This window comes from Haliaeetus albicilla, chromosome 5 (assembly GCF_947461875.1).
Source record: "Haliaeetus albicilla chromosome 5, bHalAlb1.1, whole genome shotgun sequence".
Lineage (NCBI taxonomy): Eukaryota > Metazoa > Chordata > Aves > Accipitriformes > Accipitridae > Haliaeetus > Haliaeetus albicilla.
The window spans coordinates 24,090,667-24,111,356 of record NC_091487.1 but is presented as its reverse complement, the minus strand read 5'-3'; the positions used below and the strand labels follow the sequence as shown (position 1 = coordinate 24,111,356).

The window sequence follows — 20,690 nt, the reverse complement described above, 5'->3', positions numbered from 1 at the left end:
AAAGCCACTCCTTAGATAAGCTATATACTCTACATATAGCTTATTTAAATATCATGTCTCTTTAGTTCTGCATAATTTATGCTGGAGCAGAAAAGGGTGGGGTTAGACAACACTTCTGTTCTTCTTCTCAAATTTAAATAGGTTCATATATTGACTTCAAGTTAACATGGAAAAATACATACTTTTAAAACGTGCGTGCTTCAACATTACTGACACATACCCTGGTGTTGACCGGCTTATTTGTTTGTATAGTGGTGGCAGGCAAAAGACCCCTGTTATAACAGGATCCCCTTGGGCCAGTGCTGAACAAACAAATGACTAATTGCTGTATTGGAGACACTACCCTGTAATGTCAAACTGGATGCAAATGAATGTACTAAGGAACAGAAGGAAAAGCAAAGGAAAAATGGGAGCTGCAGTAATAGAGTTGTGTGCAAGAAGAAGCAAGAAGAATTTTATTTCAGAATGTTGGAAAGGTTGTATTTTAAAATAGAAATATCTTTGTTTAGATTGTATTGCAGTAGTCTCTAGAGAGTCTAATCAATGACCAAGCTTAAGTGGTATACACACATAACTAAGAACTTCCAGGCACTGTTCTCTCTGATTAAATGCTACTTACCCTACCCATCATTTCATAACTCACTTCTCATGGGTCTTGTTGAGGATGTATGTCATGGGAGAAGATCAGGAGAAGAAAATATTGGGATTATTCTTCCTTTCTGCATACAAAGGTTACCATGGAAGGAGAAATAAACATGAGTGCAAAAATGTATGATGCCAATGTTGCTGGAGAAGTAAAAGGAAGTTTTGCTCTTTTGTTGAAGGAGACTACTTTAGCCTTTCCGCTTCTATTAAAAAGAATGACGCCAATATGTTTGCAGTAAGGAAGCATGCTAAAATGCAGTATCTTGATTTATGTAGTACCTAGTGATGGAAATCTCCACATCTGAAAGTAAGGGCTGAGCGACAATGGAAATTCATGTTTTCCTGTGAGCTTGTTAAGCAAGATGCTGGTATGTTGTTAAAAGTGGGGGGTAGGGGAGGGCCCTTGTGTTTTTGTTAGTTGGGCAAGTGTGTATAGTTCCCACTGTCATGGGAGCCTGATGTGTGCTTTTGGGAATTTTTTTTTTTTTTTAATGCTGATATTTTCTTGGCATGCTTTATCTTGATTCCTTTGTTTCTACAAAGTTGATCCTAAGAGGCATGTAAAAATACTTTTCTACCCAACAAAGAGCTTGTTTTTGTAACGTTGCGTATGGAAAACAAGTGAATGTAGTGTATCTGCAAATATGGTGGAAAATAATTAACTCTTCTTGATAGTTAATAGTTAATGATTCTTGAGATACCAATTCCTTTCACCAGTAGTTAAAAGAGCTGCCACTTTCTGAGTCCTTGCTGACTGAATACAGAAATGTATGTAGACCCCATAGTTCTTATCATGCCCAAACTCAGTGTGGTTATAGTTGCTCAATGCCTGGATTGGTTGATCTTCTATAAGGAGACAAGTAAGACTGTTATTTTGGCATTCACTAGCACACAATCTCTGTTCTTTCCTCTGTGAGGCATTATTTATACACTCTGCTTGATGTAGTTTAGCTTGTAGATACAGCAGTGCAAATTAACTTGCAAAGGACAGCCTTAAACTCCCTCACAGCATGTAGCCACTAGTCCTAACTCAGAAGAGAGGATCTTTTGCATGTTTGGTTTCTAGGCTTTTTCCACTGGGTGGTCTAGCTGCTATGTAAGCGCTAGCAATTCTTCAATTTCCTCTTGCTCTACCATGACAATAATTGGTTGCTGATAGACTATGCCTAATGCCAAAACAACTGGACAAAAATGTCTTTTACACTGCTCCGCTGTGTGTTGTATAAATCTATTCTGGCAGTGTCATGTGAGGATTGCCTTGTAAGAGAAAGATACATCCCAGGTACATGTGGAATACATTCTCATGGAAGAATGATTGATGGAGGAAGTTCTTACATATTCTGTAACAGTGACTTCAGTTTTCCAATGATTATTTTTCCCCAGTATTTCCCCAATACTATATGTTACAGAAGGTATTGTATGTGAATAAGATGCAAGCAAATACTGCCTTTAAGTACTGCAGTGGGCATGGTTTCTTTTATAACTAAATGTACTTGAATTAAGTCACTGACCTGAGATGAATTGCTTTAGATTTACACTTGTTGCAAGGTCAGAATGACATTCCCTTTCCTTCTGTTTGTGACCTTACTGTTCTGTTGTGCCAATTATTGTCACCTTATCAATTCAGCATTTTATGACTTTATGGGAGAATCAAATGGAGAGAATAAAAGCCAGAGGCTCCTGTTTAAATATAGATAACTTTGAGGATTAGCAAAAGTGACAGGGAAACTGATTGTACGTAAAAAGACATAAATTAATGTACAAGTGCGTTAAGTATTTCAAAGTTTTCCCTGTATGAAAGCCACCTTTCAGAATAGCCTGTGAACCTCTGAACAAAGAAAAATGAGCCCATGGAATAGCCTGCGCTTCTGAGACCAGTGAAAGAAAATTGGCTTTTCCTGGAATTTGCTTTCTGCTCTAAGTATGAATTCCAGTACATTTAGTAGTACTGAAGGGGAGATATAGCTGTCGGAATGACATGTAAGAAAGACTTCCCTGAAGAAACCACAGCTCCCACAGGCTTTGCGAGTATTTTGTAACAGCATTCTCTTATGGAAAAGCAAAAACAATTCTGTACTAATCTTATTCTCTAGAACAAAGGAGCAGAGTTGTGAGTTGGATTTGGAGCAGAACACCTAAATCTGAAGAGCTGACCTGTAGCTCCAAGTATACTACACAAGAGAGACCATTCAACTTAGTTAAAATGAGAGAAAAGATCAAAGAACTGGGTGTCTAGGCCTATTCCCACAAGAAGGAAGACACTCTTCTGGATTTGCAATAAATAGGGCATTATGGTATACAGAACACCAGCAGCACTTGGTGTATTTCATGGAACAGTTAGCTAATTGTATAGCTCAGGAGCAGATTCTGCTGTTATTCTGCTGAAATACTATTGTTGTTTTTAACTACCAGACTAGGAGTTTATAGAGAAGACTCTTCCTGGAGACTTGCAGCAATAGTATGAGAAGCAATGGGCACAAGATGTGAATGTGGAACAGTGTGATTTAAATAGTAGGGTGGTAAAACACTGAAACTGGTTGCCAGCAAAGAAGTTGTTGAATGTCCTTTCTTTAGGATATTCAAAACTCAACTGGAGAAATTTCTAAGCAATCTGATCTCATCGGCCTTGCTTTGAGTTGGAGGAGAGGGAAACTACGTGACCTCTACAGGTTCCTTCCAATTATTTGATGGTTCTTTGTTTCTAGGCATTTGTGCTGAGAAGGCCAACATGTTCTCTGTTTTCTATGGGAGTATGAAGTTATGGTTTCTGATGGTTGAGCCATCAGAATTATTCAGTGCTGTCAGTTCAACGTCATGCAAGGTGCAGGCATTAGAAATTACTTTTTATCCATATTTTACTGTTGTTATATTGCATTCAGAAGAATGGTTCTAAAAGTCCAAACATAAATGATCAAAAATTTGAAAAACTAGGCTTTATAAAAATTTCATCTGTCTGTCTTTCTCACCTTCCAAAGAAGTCAGGATGTAAGTGATTATGTGCTACTTGCATGCCTCTCTAGCTGTCACCTGTAGAGCTCTGTAGGATGCAAGTGCTGCAGTCTGAGGAAGAATGACTGACCCTTAACGCAGGGCTTAAGAGGCATTCCAGGCCTGGAGATGAAAGGATGAAGAACAAATCCTCTGTATTATTGAAGCGTGTGAAAGGCATGAAAGAGCTAGAGGTAAATCAATAGTTTGCATTTACAGTGCAGGAGAGAAAAAAAAAGATAGACTGGGATTTATTTTTCCAGCTTATTTGAGAGAGATTTTTTTCCCCTTTAGGTAGTACAGAACTGAGCTTTCTGTAGAATTGTGTGTCTTTGGCACCCTGGAAGGTGTACCCAAAAGAGAACTCTTCCCTGTGTTTTCTCCCAATAAATACTATAGTAATTAAATGCTTTATTGGGACTACAGCTGGCAATTCACAATAAAGCAATAGAGACTGAAACTAAAATATTGAGGTTCAGTGCTTGCAGAGATGGAGATTAATAGACACTTGAAATATGACTGAAGGAAGTCTTTATCAATTTTAATCAAAGTTTCTCGGTGGGAGTAGGAGATGAGGTTAGGAGGACATGGCCTGCCCATTTTTAGCTGTTTCCTCAGCCTTATTAATTAAACTTCTCTCTCTAAAACTTCTTACCAATATTCATGAAGTACCATATGGTTCACTCCTCTCAGAAGTCCCTTCTCCATGTATAGATAGGTGTTTGGGTAGCATCTGTCACTGGTCTACCTTAGCACTGTGTGGTGATGTGGTGCATTACCTTTAAAGATAATGATAGAATAATTTCAAAGGCAAGCAAGTTAAGTTCCTCTTCTTAGTTTCTATAGGCCCTCTTCAAGAATAGGAAATGCCAGGGCATTTAAAATCAAATACTGCATACAGATGCAAAAATGTAGTGTTAAAGCATATTTAAAATGTGTAAGAAAAGACAATAGCCTTCTCTGTGAGAATATTATGGATATTATCTGTAATATTCATAAAAACTTACTGTTTCTTTGCCTGAAGTCACCTAATACTTTTAAAATGAAGTGTAGAGAAATTGCTGCCATCATTAGATCAATGTCATCAGCCCACAGCCTTTTCATTATCCACACTTGTGTGACACATGCTATTGCTCCATGCAACTAATGCCTTAGACGCAGGGCCTCTCAGGTGATGATGTGTTTTAGTCTAGATTGTAACTGCTGAACTTCTCAGGAAACAATAGTGATGGAGAAACTTCTGGAGAGTGGCTGAATATCAAAGTCTTAAGAGTTCTTGGTTGCCTCTGCTAGAGGACTTTTTTGCAAGCCAAAATGCCTCATGCAATCCATGTTTGATGGCGATGTGTTTGTCATGGCAATGGGAATATCTTAGTCACCCAGTACTGTTGGGGCTGTGGTGTTGTGTGCCTATATCACCCTGTTCCTCTGGATAAGGCCCAGGTGCAGCTTTGCTACTGAATCCCATGGCAGGAGCTGTTGCTGTGTGTAGCTGTAAGATGGAGGCCACTCCAGTGTGGTATAAAAACTGTGATGCTGAGGCACTTTCTAGTGAAATGATAAGAAAGGACTAGGGTGGGTGGGTTTGTGGCTAAACTTCATCTTTTGCCTTGAAGAAGGGTAGCCAGGCATGGAAGATTAGATGTCTCCCTTGAGTGACATTATGTTTGTAATTGGGATAGCAGAGGATGCTGGGAAAGAGCTGATACCAAAGACAAAGCAAACTGGCTGAGGGGAACAAAGTCCCAGGTCAAGGTAAGCAAGTTATTCAGAGCCACTCTGCTTTTTCTCTCCCCTGCTGACTTTCTTCAGATACAGTTGTTCTTGAATGATCACAATCAGTATATCAAAATAAACGTTTTATAGAGTAAGGTAAAAGGAGTTGCTGGCAAGACTGTAAATCCTCTCATGGAACAAATGATAACTCAGCTCAAGAGCCCTTTTGTCCTGGGAGTGCGAGAAGGATATAAATTCTCTGAAAGTATCTGTCAGTGGGAATTGCTCAGCATTCATCATGCTAGCCCTCTGCATCATTCATGAATGTCATAAGAGACTAAAGAATTGGCACTTCATGGTGAGAATGATTAAACAACCATTACACTTGTCTTTTACTCTGGCATATAACTCTGGTACCTTTCAACAGATTGCCTGTATAACGCTCACTTATGTCCACCTCTCCTAATGGTGGCTGTCCTTTCATGGTGGCAAGAAGAGGAGGCAATAGCAAGAAAAGCTGCATATCATTTACAGAATAGTTTGTATGCAGTATTACTAGCTCGGGATATTTTTTGGTTTTGCACTCCCACTGTGTGACCTTGGGGAAGGTTAGAGAACCTTGGGAATGGTAAGCTCCTATAAATGCATTTCTTCTCATCACTGGCCTTCCAGTAGTTGTGAGGGACAATGTCATATTTGAAGTAAGGTCAAAAAGCTCAAAACTCTGAGTTTGTTTCCTTGGTAGACCAGACCAGCCTCATTTAGTCCTAGAAGACTAGGCTGCGTCTACAGTAGCAAGCAGCATGAGAGTGCGTTTTCAGAATGAAATTTAGTACCAAGGACCTGAGATCCATCCTGTAAGCATTTTACTTCTGAAGTTTTACTTTAGACTAGCTCTAGTCTGGTCTTATAGACTAGTTACTTGTTAACAGCTGGATTGCATCTTCCAGTTTAGTTTTATTTGAAATGAGTCAAGCTTGTGTACTCTTGAGACTGCTCTGATGTGAACCAAAGGATGGCAAGTGGTGCTAGATCAAGAAGTTTATTTCAAAAGCATGCTGCTGAAATGCTAATGGCCAGCAAAAGGTTAGATCTCGGAAAAGCTGCTTCCTATTCCCAACTCTGCTGCTGATTTAGCATGTGAGATTTGGTAAAACTCTTACCTTCTGGAGCTCTGATGAATATCTAATAGGCAATATTTCTGGACCAACTCTTTTTAGTATTCAAGCCTGAAAATTTGGGTTTGATCTCCTGCAGTGAAGGCTGTAAAGGTATTTTCTGTTTTAATACCTATGACTAAGGAAATATGACCAGGTACGTAAGGAAGAATGAAGGATTACCTACACATAAAACAAACAAAACATTGTGGGCTGCAAACTGGCCACGCAAGAGGTTATGCCACTTAAACTTGAAGTTACTAAATGAAACTGATGGAACAGTGGTTGTCTTTGTGACTTTGTTGGTTTTTTTCCTGATGGTTTATTTGTTTTAATGGAATAAACCATAGCTTAAGGATCGAGACTAGAAAGAGTTTCTTTGGAGGAGAGTTTAATGGGCTGAGATCAATAGTAATAGTTTGGTCTCCATCCATCCTGACCTGTATCTAGGCCATTTTGTTACCATTCAGATTCTGTAAAACTGTAGTGAACTAACATCCCTATTCTTCCCCCAAGCCCCAAATGAGCTATGAATCCTGCTGTGCTTCTCATTGCTAACAGTAGTCTCAGTATTGCATGCTGCCTTCTGGACTTCTCCAAGGACATCCTCTCCGTGTGCTCTTTTATCAGGAAATACCAAGAAATAAGAAATTGCATCCAAATTCCAGATCCTCTTTGGCAGCAGAATGCAACTAAGAAATACTTCCATCTACCTTTACTGAACTTAGTCACAGTTGCACTTAATGAAGTCTCTTTCCAGGTGGTGGATAACTTTGACCCCAGTAAACATGTCCTGCAAGGGTCACAGTAACTGGGCACAGTTTTCTGGGCACTTCTACCCAGCAAATTTCACATTTCAGCTGTAGTGTTCATAGTTTCTTTTGATCTCTTCTTCTGGTGCATTGTGGTTTTAAGCCTTTTGTCTTTCTGTAATGAAAGTTCTATATTTGTTATGAGCAGTGTGGGGTTTTGGTAGGATTTTTTTTAAAAAAAAAAAAAAGACCTGAAGGAATTATCCTTGTGGACCTTTTCACTGGCTGCCTAAAGCTGTGGGGGCTGAATTTGATGACACAACTGGTCTCTTTACTGAAAGAGATGACTTAAAGGCTGAGGGGCGTGGTATGATAAAAGTCTGCAAGGCAAGGTTGGCACTGAGAGGATAGGTATAGGGACAGATTACTATGTCTTCCAGTACAAGAACTAGGGAACACATAATCTATTTAGCAAGGGCAAGTATAAAAAAAGGTGATTCTTCACACAAAAAGGTGATTCTTCTTCACTTGGGCTGGAGACCTCAAGAAGTTTATAGTCCAAACCCCTGCTTAGAGCAGGGTCAGCTGTGAGGTCAGATCAGGTTGCTTGGGGTTTTCTGTAGTCAGATCTTGAAAACGTCCACACACAGAGACTCCAAAATCTCCTTGGGCAACCTGTTTGACTGCCTGTCTGTCCTTGTGAGGAGAACACTTTTTTCTTCTATCAAGTCAGATTCTCTCACTTCAAACTATGCCTATTGCATCCTGTTCTCCAGCTGTGCACCACTGTGAAGAGCCTGCCTTTGTCTTCTAAATAACCTCCTTGCAGGTGCTGTGAGACTGCTCTTAGGTCCCTTGAAGTTGTGTCATCTTCAGGCTGAACAAGCCCAAATCCTTTGCCCTTTCCTCACAAGGCAGGCACTTCAGCCACCTGACTGTCTTCGTGGCTCTTCATTGAACTTGCTCCAGTTTGTCAATCCAAAACTAGATGCGTTGTTCTAGATGCAGTCTAACAAGCACTGAGTAAAGGGGAATAATCACTTCACCTATTAACAGGCTATTGTCCTGTTAATAAAGGATGCTGTAGGCTGCTTTTGCTGATGGGGCCCCCAGCTGGCTAGTGTTTAGCTTGCTACGTCAGTGGCATATTTGTGTGCGTCATTACTAAAGGTTTGTAAGTCATTACTGTGAATGCAAAACTTCTAAATGTATTCAAGGAGAGACTGGATAAGTACTTGGAAATAAGGTCTCTTTGGGATTACTGTGTAAACAAACCACATGAGGCTGAGTTAATTGCTGAAAAGGCTCATAGTCTGGGTGTGTACTTTAAGGAAATACACTTTGCTCTGCTCTTAGTTTTCCCGGGGTGTCCACTTAGGATCAGTGCTGAAGATGTGACAATGAACTAGCCAGATTTTTGTCTGACCAATTATGTTGTTATATTATAAATTAAGATATTACTGAAATATTTTCCTAGTTGCAATCTGTTACGTTTAAGTTTGTATGCCTATGGTCATCTTGGGTCCATTTTAGTCAGCAGCTAATCCCTAAATTCCTTCTGAGATGATAAACACCCCCAACATGCTTCATGGCAAATTCACATTTGGGAAAAAAACTCAATCTTCCCAGTATCCCAGGTTTAGAGAAATCTGTAGTTCAAGCGTAAGCTATCTTGGACCTTCTAGTAGTTCTAGGAACACTCCCTTGCTCTCCCCCTTTTCCTCTTCCAACCTTTTTAATGCAGTGTAACTAATAAGAAGTAGCATACTGTCTGATCCGATCGTTGGCTGATGCACACATACTGGGAGTAAAGTGACTCGTATTAATTTGCTGTCATTAAAAAAGACAAACACAGAAAGCAGGCGTGATCCAAATTGCTGCTTCCATTTTGTGTTGGTCTTACAGATTTTCTAACTCCTCCTTTTTGTAGAGAAGCAGCTCCTTCATATTTTAAAGCAGGAAAGGAATTTCAGTTTCATGTCAAACAATGTCTGCTTTTTGAGATGTGAGATGAGTATGGTGTTCAATCTGGGTCTCAGAGGGTTTGTCAAGAGAAGATCGAGCATCCTGAAAGGAAAAAGAGCTAGTTCGTGAAAACTCCTTTTAAGCACAGAAACTTGGGGTTTTTTGAGGATTAGACTGGAAGCTTTACATTTTTCAGGGCTTTAAGTTTTCTTCTTTCTTAGGCAATTTAAAGCTCTTGATAAATAAAAGGATGTTTCAGCAGTCATGTCATAAAAGCATCAGGTCTGTCTTTGTTTTCTCCTAGGAAGGATCCTGTGATGGAATGGTCAAGTGAGCCAGATGATGATGATTAGTTCCTCTGTAACCTTTTTCACACCATCCCCCTCTCTCTCTTTTTTTTTTTTTTTTATCAAGCAGGTGTTTGTATTAATAGACCTTTTAAAGTTGGAGTGTGGAAAACACAGCAACTGGGCCACAGAGATGTGCAAGTGCCAGAGGCGGTCTTTAGGAGAAGGAGGAGTAAGACTTTCTGTTCTGATTGATGATACTCAGTTTTGACTAGGCTTCCATTTCTTGATGTGTCTGATTGAGTGGCAGTAACTCAAAGGTGTCCCTGGGATATCCTGATATTGCAGATCATTCCATATACTGTAAGAACATTGGCGTGTATGCATGAAGGCAGGGGGGGTGTCGTTTTTTGCTTCCTGAGCTCTGATTCATTCTTTCGTCTAAGAACTTTTTTATTTGGTGTGACATGAAATGAGATAGGAAGAGGGAGGAGTAAAATAAAGATTAAGATAACAGTGTAGTTGCAGTTTAAGACTGACAGCAACTGGATGACAGCTGATAACTGGAGAAGGAAGAATAGCTGCTGTCAAGACTGATGCCTTGGTAAATATGGAAGGGCAGGAGAAATGGGACTGGAACACTACTTGGTACTAGTGCTGTTAATTTCTTTCTTTTAATCCTAAACCCATTTATGAATCTTAAATTCAGTCAGATCACTTCTCTTTTGATATCTTTTTTCCTCCATTCATAATTTATTTGACAATGGTAGCTGGAAACATTATCATGCATCTAATGTAACAGAGAGGCAAAGAACCTGTATGCAGTGCATTTAGTGGACAACACCCATAGGAGTAATTTTAAAAAAAAAAAATCAACCAAAAAACACAGAAGCTGGAAATGGGAAACACCTGTTAGGTCATCTCTAGACAATATAGATGTTCCAGCACACCTAGAGTTGACCCAGTTTAAGTGATTTCAAGTAATGATGCCAGGTAAAGTTTTTAACTAGTTTTGCCATATACTCCTGAACAGCATGGATGATTTCTCTATTTTTACCACTGTTGTTGTTCTTAACGCATGTGGACACTGTTGCATTTCTTTTACTGTCCTCAGAATACTCTTTTGTTACTCTTTCAGTCTTTTTACTCCTAAGAAATTCATTTAGAGGCAATTTGGAGTTGCACACCATGCATGGTCTATTTGATGTGGCCAGAAGGAGTTAAGTTGGAAAAACAACTCTCAGAAACTTCATTTTTTTACTCAGTGAATGCACGTCATTTTGACAGTGTACAGGTATCAACTGATGTTTTATTGTCTGTGTTGCAGTGTGATAAACTTCTGGGGAGCAATAAATACTCAGAAGCCATTTGAAAGTTCTGGTGCTCTTTTCTGGTTTGTGCAATCTGTATTGTTCGCTTTAACTCCCCCTTAGAGCTGGTGTTCAAAGCATGGCTCATTTTTCCTCAGGAGTGTAGCAAGCATAAATAAGTAAGATGTTGAACTGTCGGACCAAGTTCAGGCCTGAAGAGCTGTGCCACTGTTGTTCAGACTGGAAACTGAGTTGTCAAATATGCAATTTACCTTAAGTTGTGAACATATGGAGAGACCTTAATTTTGGTGGCAGCGATTAGATTAATCCGATCAGATTTCAGGCAAAATCTCCAATCTGTTTTATCAGAGTTTTCTATTAGAACAGAAATTGGTCTTAGCTGCTCTTCCTTGTTGCTTTGTTGATCTCCGCTTGCTAGGGCAGAATAGCTCTCTATATACCATGTTTTTGGGAACTGCTTTTTCATTACGTGACCAAATAATGATGGTTCCTGCTGCAGCAAATTTCATCTCCTTACTGAGTTTCTGCAGATGTATGCCCGATCTCTTCTCACTTGCTTTCATGCCAGTATTCTAACCTGCATTCCTTTACTAGTGCCTTTTCTGGTGAAGGAAATAGTAAATGAACTGCCTAGTCCAGGTACAATGAGATAAGGGTCACCATTACTTAATTTTTCTTATTTCTGTGAGTTTGTCAAACCTTCCACCTTTTCTTATTGAGACTTTGTGGGAATTTTTGAATGTCTGCGTAAACTATCAGGTCTCTATTATTTAATTACCCCTTTAAAGGGCTGATGAATAAAGGGCTGCTACTTAAAGGTGCTACCAAGGTTTCCTTTGTGATGTGAACTGGGTCTTGTTTTACTCATGTAACCTGTGGTCATGTACAGCATGTTACTGATTCCATCCTTTAACAACATTACTTCTTGAAAATAACCTAAATTTCAGTTTTCTGCCAAGAAAGAAGAGCAAAATGCCATCATCACAAATTTTCCTGTAGTTGAACTGATAGCTTCTTGTTAGAGAGCAGAAGGTTATGATTATTAATAAACGTGGTAGGACCTTTACACCAGCATATGAAATACCCCAAGAGACTCATCAGAACTACTGGACTAAGCAGAAAATACAGCAGGACCATAAAATAGGCACAAAATGGGAGGTGGCGAGGAAAGTCCAAGAAAAACAAGCAACGGGTAAGGAAAATGCAGTAGGGTTCTTTTGTATGTATACTTACAAGTCTTTGACTTTAAAAATTGTGTGTCTTCCATTTCTCCCCTGAGGAATGTAAAGATAAGTTTCTAGTCCTTTTACAAAAATGTTGAGAAGTAAAATAACTATACTTTTAAGAATTCTATGCAAGAGATTAAAGACATAATAATTGAGGGAGAGGCATATGCCTTGTCTTGCATGTTATTTTAGGTGGGAAGTTGTTATCATTAAGTTTACATACCTCATGGTTTTTTGCGAATTATCACCACAATCAGTGTATTTATGTTTTATTGGGCCGTGAGCGGCAGGGGGCTGGAAAGCACCGAGTGTTGGAGGAGGCTGTGACCCACCCTGTGCGGTTACAGCCAGCTCTGGCATGGATGAAAACAACCTAGCACATGCCAGAACTTCAACCTGTCAGAGGAGCACATGGTGCTGCTGCTTGGACACATTTAAGAAAAGGCAATAGCTACTGGGGGCAGGAGACACAGGAGGTGGCACGGGAGGGCTCACGGGAGGATGCACGAAGGGAGGTGTCACCAAAGGAGAAGGAGGAGGGGACATGGAAGAAGGCTGAGGGAGAAGCACGTGGAAGGGGACATTGCTGGGGACATGCTGGAGATGCACTCTTTTGAAAGGAGGTACTCTGTGTTGGATGAAGCACGCCTCTGAGGGGCAGCCCAAAGCAGGGATGCTCTCAAAGGAACTGGGCCTGTCAGTGACCTGTGCCAGAGCTGGGACACCCCTGAGGGATGGGGGCCTGTGGGAGACCCATGCAGGAGCAGGAACACCCCTGAGAGGAGCTGCAGTTCATGGATAACCCATCCTGGAGCACAGAAAGTAAGTAGGAATCAAGGAATGGTGGAAAGAAACCTCCATGCACTGACCTTGACCTCCTGCACCGCCTGTTGTCTCACTACGGCCCAGAGGGAGGGGAGATTAGGAAGGGGGAGGAAAGCTGGTGGACTGCAGTTGAGCTTAGGGAAGGGGAAGGAAAGGAACTTTCCCTAAGTGTTTGTTTAATTGTGTGTTGCCTTTGTTTCCCAATGCCTGAATCAGTAATTAAAAGTTTATGTTAATTGTCAATAAAACCAATTAAGTGAGATTATCCCAGTTGAGATTGTTTTGCCCACGACAGTGTTGTCACAAAGGGATGCAGGATTCTGGTCATAAATTTTGGTGTTAACTCAGGTAATTATTGTAGCTTTTAAATTGGTCTGGGTACCTCATAATTTTAATCCTAAAGGTACTTTTTAGTTGTAAAAATCTGAACTATAGCATTTGTAGTATGTTAAACTCATACTTACATCCCAGTGCACGGTTGCTGCAGTTAACCCTTCAATGTATAAACATTGCTATAATACCTGCCAAATATTGCATTTTCCTGGCCACAGGGAAACGAGTGTGTGTACTGTGTTGTAGCTGAGGCAAAACAGGCTCTTGATGGCTTAGTAGATGCAAATAGAGAATTTGCAATAGAATATTTAATGTGGGGAGATTCACAGGATCCCCAAGGCACAAAGGAATTCATATCTTGTGCAGATGTGACAGACTTGTTTTCTACTGCTTTACAGGATTAGTTTTAGGCAGGATACAGCCTGCTGCAGTTGTACTGTGTTGATTGAAGGATACTCTTCCTTAAGATAGGTTTTTGATGTCTTTGGGCGATGATGAGGAAACGGTGATAACTGATTTAAAATTATAGGTGGTGGTGCCAACTTCAACTATATGTTTCTTAGCACAACTCACTAGGAGGCTTTATTTGCTGTGGCTTATAACATTGCTTATAACTTTTCTGTTAGGAATTTTCTGTAAGGAGTGTTTCCTTCAAACTATTTTGTTTTGACTGAAACTGAATGATCTTAACAGCTCTGTCCATGAATATAGCTAGCAAATACATAATTTGCCAAAGCTAGATGTGCAGACTTTAAATAACGGCATTGTCGTGTGTGTTGCAATATATCCATCTCTCTGATGTTTAGATCTCTAAACGTCAAAGTTATAAGTTATAGTTACAAGTTATGTCATTTCTGGGAGAAGTCAACTGCCACTCTGCCAAACTGTACGTTTATGAGTGTATAAGCTTTGTGTATGCTAAACATGTAATGGCATCCTAGTAGCTTAAATCTGTAGGGAGTGTTCACTCACCAAATATTTCTTCTCTGAGCTCCTAATGCTGACCAAATTTTGCATACAGCATCCCAGTAGAGTAGCTGAACATATTCTGTTCCCATTTTTTCTCACATGTCAGTACAGTAAATCTGGCCCAGGGCTCTGTGAGAAGTGGGATTTCTCATAGCTGACTGGGAAAATAAATTTTTACACTCATATCTTTGATTTTATTTTTTTTCTTCTTTTTTTGCACAGTATAGGTTGAAGTTAGTGTTAAATAGTTGAAGTGGTGAAACACTGTAACAATAAATACAATGGAATTAAGCAGTCCCTCAGACTTTTCTATTTTCAGGGCACAGTTGGTGTTGTATTTATTAAAGGCAGTACATAAACCTTGAACAATGAGGAAAAACTAAATATCAAGTGGCTGCTCATTAACAGTGTATTATCCATTTTCTGTCTTGAATAGAAAGTGTCTTGGGAAAAAAATGTGCTTTTGTGTAATAGAGAGGTCTGTAACAAAGCTTAGGTGCAATGAGAAGATCTCAAGCTGAACAGACTTTCATTTCATCAGCTTTTTTTTTAAACCAAGTTCTTCATTTAATTACTCTAAATTCCCTGCAACACCGCGAAGAAAGGATAGTTATCAATTTAAGATCAGAAGGGACCACTGGGGGTAGACTAATCCAACCAGCTCACTCACACCAACTTAAAGCAAGGCCAACCAGGTAGACAAGGCCTTGTCAAGTTCTGGTGAAGCTGAAATCTCCTTTTCTGAAGTACAGGGTTGTAATGCTACTGTTTGTCTTATTCAGTTCTCTTGGAATTTCAAATTCCATAAACTCCTGGTTGCTGCAGTCAAATAGAAGCATTTAAGTCAAGTGTGTTTGTGTTACGCTTTGGGGTTTTTTGTTGTTTGTTCTTTTTTTTTTTTTTCTTTTTTTTTAGTGTGATCGCAATGTGCTAGCAACTCTTGTTATCTTTCCTCTTCCACTTTTACTTGACATTTGCACCTTGTGTTTTTAGGCTGGAGTGGCTATTTTGTTCATAATTTTGGGGAAAAAGTGGTACTGGCACGATGTTAGTATGTCATCCCTTTCCAAACAAGTCAATGGGTATCCTGTGTACCCTCAAAAAGGTGGGAAAGGGAAGGGACATTGATGTACCCATTGCTGTGTATTCAGCTACACACACGTAAAGGAAGTGGCCCATCTGTCATTATGCAGATAATTCTGACCTGGACAATAAGGAAACAACTGCTGGCCACTAGGCTTCTGTTAACAGATTAGTTTGGCAGTGCTGTTCTGGTTGTTACCTCTGAATGATCTTTGTGCACAAACCCAAAGTACTGGATATCTTCAGGTTAGGCCTAGAAGCAAAATCTATGTTCTGTGAGGAGAAAATGAGCTCTGTTAAGCAGTTAAGTCACATGACAGGCCTATGAAGACATACTTGGTTCTAATTGATGCTCACAGGAGCACTGACGTGCTCTACCTGCAGCCAAATGGCTCTTAGAGAGGCAAAGAAATCACCTGTCTTCATAAATAGTGAAGAACTCTCTTCCAAGCTTGTCTTTGCTGCTGAAGGACCTGATAACCAGTACAAAGAAAAGGAGGAGAACTTGCAATTCAAGTGAGAATAATTTTGGAAAGTGGATTTTAATCTATGAAGCTATCAACAATGAGTAAACTAATCTTGTTTTGCTTAACACGTTGCTATGCCTTGTTTTAGTCTGTAATGAAAATACCCACAACTTTTAGAATAAACTGAAGGAGAATACTTGTAATGTAGTTTATAGTGGGCTGTTGGTATACATGTGTATGGGGGGAAGACAGATAATTCACTACCCAGTTGTTTCCAACTATCTCTCTAACCAAGAGGTTACCGATACAGTTGGGGATGCATTTAAACAGACAAACAAAACCCCTTTCTACATATTTTGCAATAGTCGTGCACCCTCCATCTTGAGTTCAAAGCTGAATAAGAAGATAGAGTTCAGTCTGTAAAATTAATCTTTATGAAACTGAAATTATATATGTGCACGGTTCCAGAATGCCAATGTTCTCTTCTGTTAATTCAGAATTATGAGTGAAATTTCCTATCTAACCCTGATTTCAGCCACATTTGTTTAAATTTACTGAGGGTATGTTGTGGTGGGTATGCACAGACCTGGCAGGAAAGAAACATGGATTCATTTTCACTCTGTCATTGAGTCGGCTGTTCACAAATCATTTCCTTTCTGTGTGCCTGAGTTTTTGATGTCTGTTTTGGTAATGTGTGCTGAGATGTCTAGAGGAAGCCTCTTAAGTGAGGGTGAAGTGTATCAATTATTTCTACTAATGTGTGGTATTTATTTGGAATTTGGGTCATAAAGAGCTTTAGTGGAGCTGTAGCTTTGTAGGCAAGTGTAGAAGTTACTCATATATGATCCTACCTGTTTCTGTATCTAACTACATTTACTCTGTTCAGAGTTGCTTGGTACATGTTGCTGGTTGGTACATGGAGGAAAAAGGAAAAAAAAAGACCATCAGTTGTGGTTTCACTCAGATTAGAAAATGTACCCAGTAACTGCCTGTACTTTCTACAGATATTTCATCCCTGATGCAGTAATGGGATCTGGGGTTTTTTGCTTACTATTCTGTAGCTTGTGACCTGTTGTGATAGTGCTCAGAAAATGAGGTGCAGTATGTGGCTGAAGCATTGGGCAGTGTTGTTCCTGGCTTGCCTGTAGATTTGGGTCTAGGACAGCAATTTTAGCTGTATTTTCCAAGAAGCTCAGGGGCTGATTTTATAACTGCTGAGTTATAAAATCCTGCTCCTAACCCAGATTGTTGAGTACAAGTCAGAATGTGAACTCCAAACGCTTCCGCTTCTCAGCTTCCTCTTCTGTGACAATAATTCCTCACTTGCGTGTCTGTCTTGCTCAGCTCAGAAGGTCCTCGTGAATGTGGGAGGACAGTGTTCAGCTTTGGAGAGGTTTGGTGTTGTCCTTAAAAACAAGGTCAAGGAACAGATTCCCAGGCTCACTGTAAAGACAAACAGGGCTGGAAATATGTGGACTAGATATCCAAAAATCTTTGGAAGTTTTGAGAAAAGGATAGTCTCTCACTATGCGTGAATAGTCTTCAGCTGAAGACAAGTCCAGCCTCGAGGAGAGCTGCCAGATATTCCCTTTGAATCCCATGCTTCTGAAACAGCTGTGGCTTGTTGTTTTTTCCCCCAACAGCAGTGTCCTATCTGGCATTGTCTTGGATATTAGCACTTATCAAATCATTCGTTCTTGATAAGCTCTTTGCTTATCTTTACCTTAAATGCTGCTTGTCTTTATTTAGGAACTAATAAAACGTACTTAATCAGGTTGTATACAGAAGAAATTTCCTGAGTGATTTATACCTTAAGAGGAAGCTTGCTTGTTTGTTTGTAGTTCCCCTGCTGTGATGTGTGTAGGAAGATGAGGATGTTTTGAATAACTTACATGCACATTTAGATTACTCTCTGGAAGTGTTTGTGAGTCTTGAGTCCGTGCTCATTTGAAGGATGAACTTTCCATACGGAGGAAATTGCACTGTCTGTTACCGAGTCTAATGGTGCAAGGCTAATGGTGAAGGAACAGGTACGTTTTGTCTGATAAAAAAGATGTTTCACCTTCATATCTCCTTCCATCAGAAAAAGTGTCTAGCACTCCAGAGCCATTGCTCTATGAAGGAAAACTTCCCATTTTTTAGAAGGAAGAAACATGTGCAAGTTGGAGAGGGCAGTCTAAAGCACCATTTCATGCTTGTCTTATAACACATATGGAATCAATTCCAATATCAAAGACTGCTCACAGTGTCATTTGCCACAAAATAGAAGGATTTTAGTACATGTTGTCCTCTTCTGTTACCTGGTTGAGTCTGGAAATATATTTCCATCATCTACTCAATTTTTCTGGAGCCTTCTTTGTGTGCTATCAGTACCCTGGCCCGCAAAAGGCATTAATTTCACCCCTTTAATGAAAGCATACGCTTGCTTATATTTTTCCTCTCAGGAGTCATAGCGTTTATTACCAGAGTTGGCAAATAAATAAATGAAATGGGTAACTAATACTTTTTTCTTTGATCTTGTGTTTTGCAGCTGGTGCCACATATATATTTGGGAAGAGTGGAGGTCTCATCCTGTACACCTGGCCAGCTAATGACAGACCAAGCACAAGGACAGACCGTCTTGCTGTGGGCTTCAGCACAACAGTGAAGGATGGCATTCTTGTTCGGATTGACAGTGCCCCTGGGCTTGGTGATTTTCTGCAGCTGCACATAGTGAGTATAGATAGGCCCATGTCTATGCCAGACCTGGGTTTCTGTTAACTGAATATGCACTTGAAGAAAACTATTACTCTAAAATAGCATGTGTCGTACTCTGCATTTTCTCTATCTTCAACAGTCATCAAATTGACCTGCCTTAGGTAGTTCTTTAGGGTTTTGTAGAATTACTGAGTGGGATGCACAGGGACCCAAGTCTTGGTGCCAGAAGAAGGGGAGGGGGGGACCACCCCCCCCCAAACAAACAAACAAACAAACAAAACAAACCAAAAAAAGCCTTATGAGATTCAATAGCAGTAGGATTTATTAAAAAATTGTAGAAATATTTTGTGGCAGTGTTAATCTACTGTGGCATATGCACAGTCCTGAATCCAGCTGAATTTATGGTGGAGACTATTATTATTCTCAGAAGGCAAAGAATGAAATGGAGTGATAGGTTGGGAGTTTTTTGGTTTATTTTCCTCACTGAGATAGTTAAGTGAGAACTGAACAGATCCTCAAACTGATATAACTGATGCTTGCTGTAGTGGGATAGTTCAAAAGAATAAGAATTTGATGTTATTAGCACAACATGGCTTTGCAAGAAGAAAATGGACTTTTTTGTGAGAGCAAGTATTATAGGGAAATTTGAGTGAAGGTGGTTTTAGGGAGAGTCAAATTGAGAAAATGAGAACACTAGAACTGGAAACTTTTGAAGTTTTTTATTTTATATGATGCTTTGGGAGGAGAAGAGGTTATTTGCTTTGTCTTCCTTTGCAAACAAAGTAGCCAAGAAGTTTGGCTACCAGAGGTAGAAGCTGGTCATGTTACTCAATGCTCAGATTATTTCCAATGTTTTAAGCATTAATTCATAGTGGGAAGGGAATGGGCCATTTGCAGGTTTTGAATGAGCTGGGGAGCTGTTGACATTTCACGGAAACTTGAAGATATAAGTAAACAGGAGGAATGCCAGGGGCCAAAACAGACCTAATGTGAATGACTGAGGGTCTTAATCTGCTGCTGGAGTTTGCCATGTTCAGAATCATGTTGAAGCACTGGGTATGTTGCAGGGTGGTTCCGAAACAAGGGTCAGGGCTAGTAGCATTGCCAGCATTTTGAGTGGTTTTATTTTTAATTTTATTGTAAAAATCAGATTTGTTTGAATGGGTTAGAATATGGCCTTGAGCCATCAGACTGTCACCAATTCTGGTTTCTCTCTTTTTCTGATGTATCCAAATATTTAATTTGTGTTTTGTGCTGGAATGAAAGTGAGATCAAATCCTAGCATTTTTTTAAGAAAAATAATTTTTCTTGCTTTCTTAAAAACAAAACAAGAAGAACCCCAGAAGACGGGTTGGAATTCAGTAACTTGCGGTAGGCAAAAGTGGTTTGATTATGTTTGAGCAAGAGAATATATGTTCTTCAGACTTTGTAATACAACATGTGTTAACTGGAGAACAGTATGCCTGGCATGTGAGGAGAGGTGCAGAGATATGAATTTGTTCAGTCTTAGAAAAAGAAGTCTAAGATGGGATCTTGTTGCTCTTGGCTGCCTAGAGGGATGTTACAGAGAAAATGGAAGTCAGGGTCGTCTTTGTGGTAGTTGGTGGAAGGAAGAGGGGAAACAGACACAAGTACCAAAAAGGAAATTTTAATCCTTCATTAAGATAAGAACTTGCACAAGGAAGTTTTTCAGCATTAATAATAAAGGCAAATAGTTTTTCTCTATATCTTGGTCTTGAATATTGTCAACTTTACTTTTAAAAATGAGTCCAACTGAACTTTTTAGTGAGTGATTTTTATATTTTTTTTTTTTTAACATTATAACTGATTTTGCTGGATAGATTGAAACAGATCAAACAAATTGAACCTGAGGTGTAAACATTAAAAAAAAAAAAAAAAAAATCATTACTTTCTCTTTCCAGTCAGTTTTAGAAAGGAAAGGAATGAAAGTTTTTCTGCTTCCTCCCAATATATTTTGTTCAAACTACTCCGAATGGCATGATGCTAGTTTCAGATTATTTTAGATATCTAAATCAAAGCTACTACTTGTGGTTGATATTAATGCTAAAAGTTCTGTTGACTGCTTCCTGTGTAGTTTGGCCAATTTTATCCCTGAAGATGTTCACTAGCACCAAATATAGAACTAGTTCAGCTTTAATTTCTCTTGTTCTTTTGTGGTCAGGATGGATTAGGAGGATTTGCCAGTCATTCATGAGGAGCAAAGGCGTGCTACTGTGCTCTTCTGGGTA

At 39.5% G+C, this 20,690-nt stretch overlaps 1 protein-coding gene across 37 annotated transcripts in view; it reads left to right on the top strand.

Moving 5' to 3' along the window:
- The window catches only part of NRXN3 (neurexin 3), a 1,027,863-nt gene that overhangs the window by 748,036 nt on the left and 259,137 nt on the right, over nt 1-20,690 (top strand). For all 37 annotated transcript variants that reach the window (XR_011324711.1, XR_011324710.1, XM_069783753.1 and 34 more), the window contains one exon: nt 18,275-18,456. Coding sequence is in view for 35 of the 37 variants with exons in the window: in XM_069783753.1 (XP_069639854.1) it covers nt 18,275-18,456 (182 nt within the window). In the remaining 2 variants the exon portion in view is untranslated. The remainder of the gene's footprint in view (nt 1-18,274; nt 18,457-20,690) is intronic.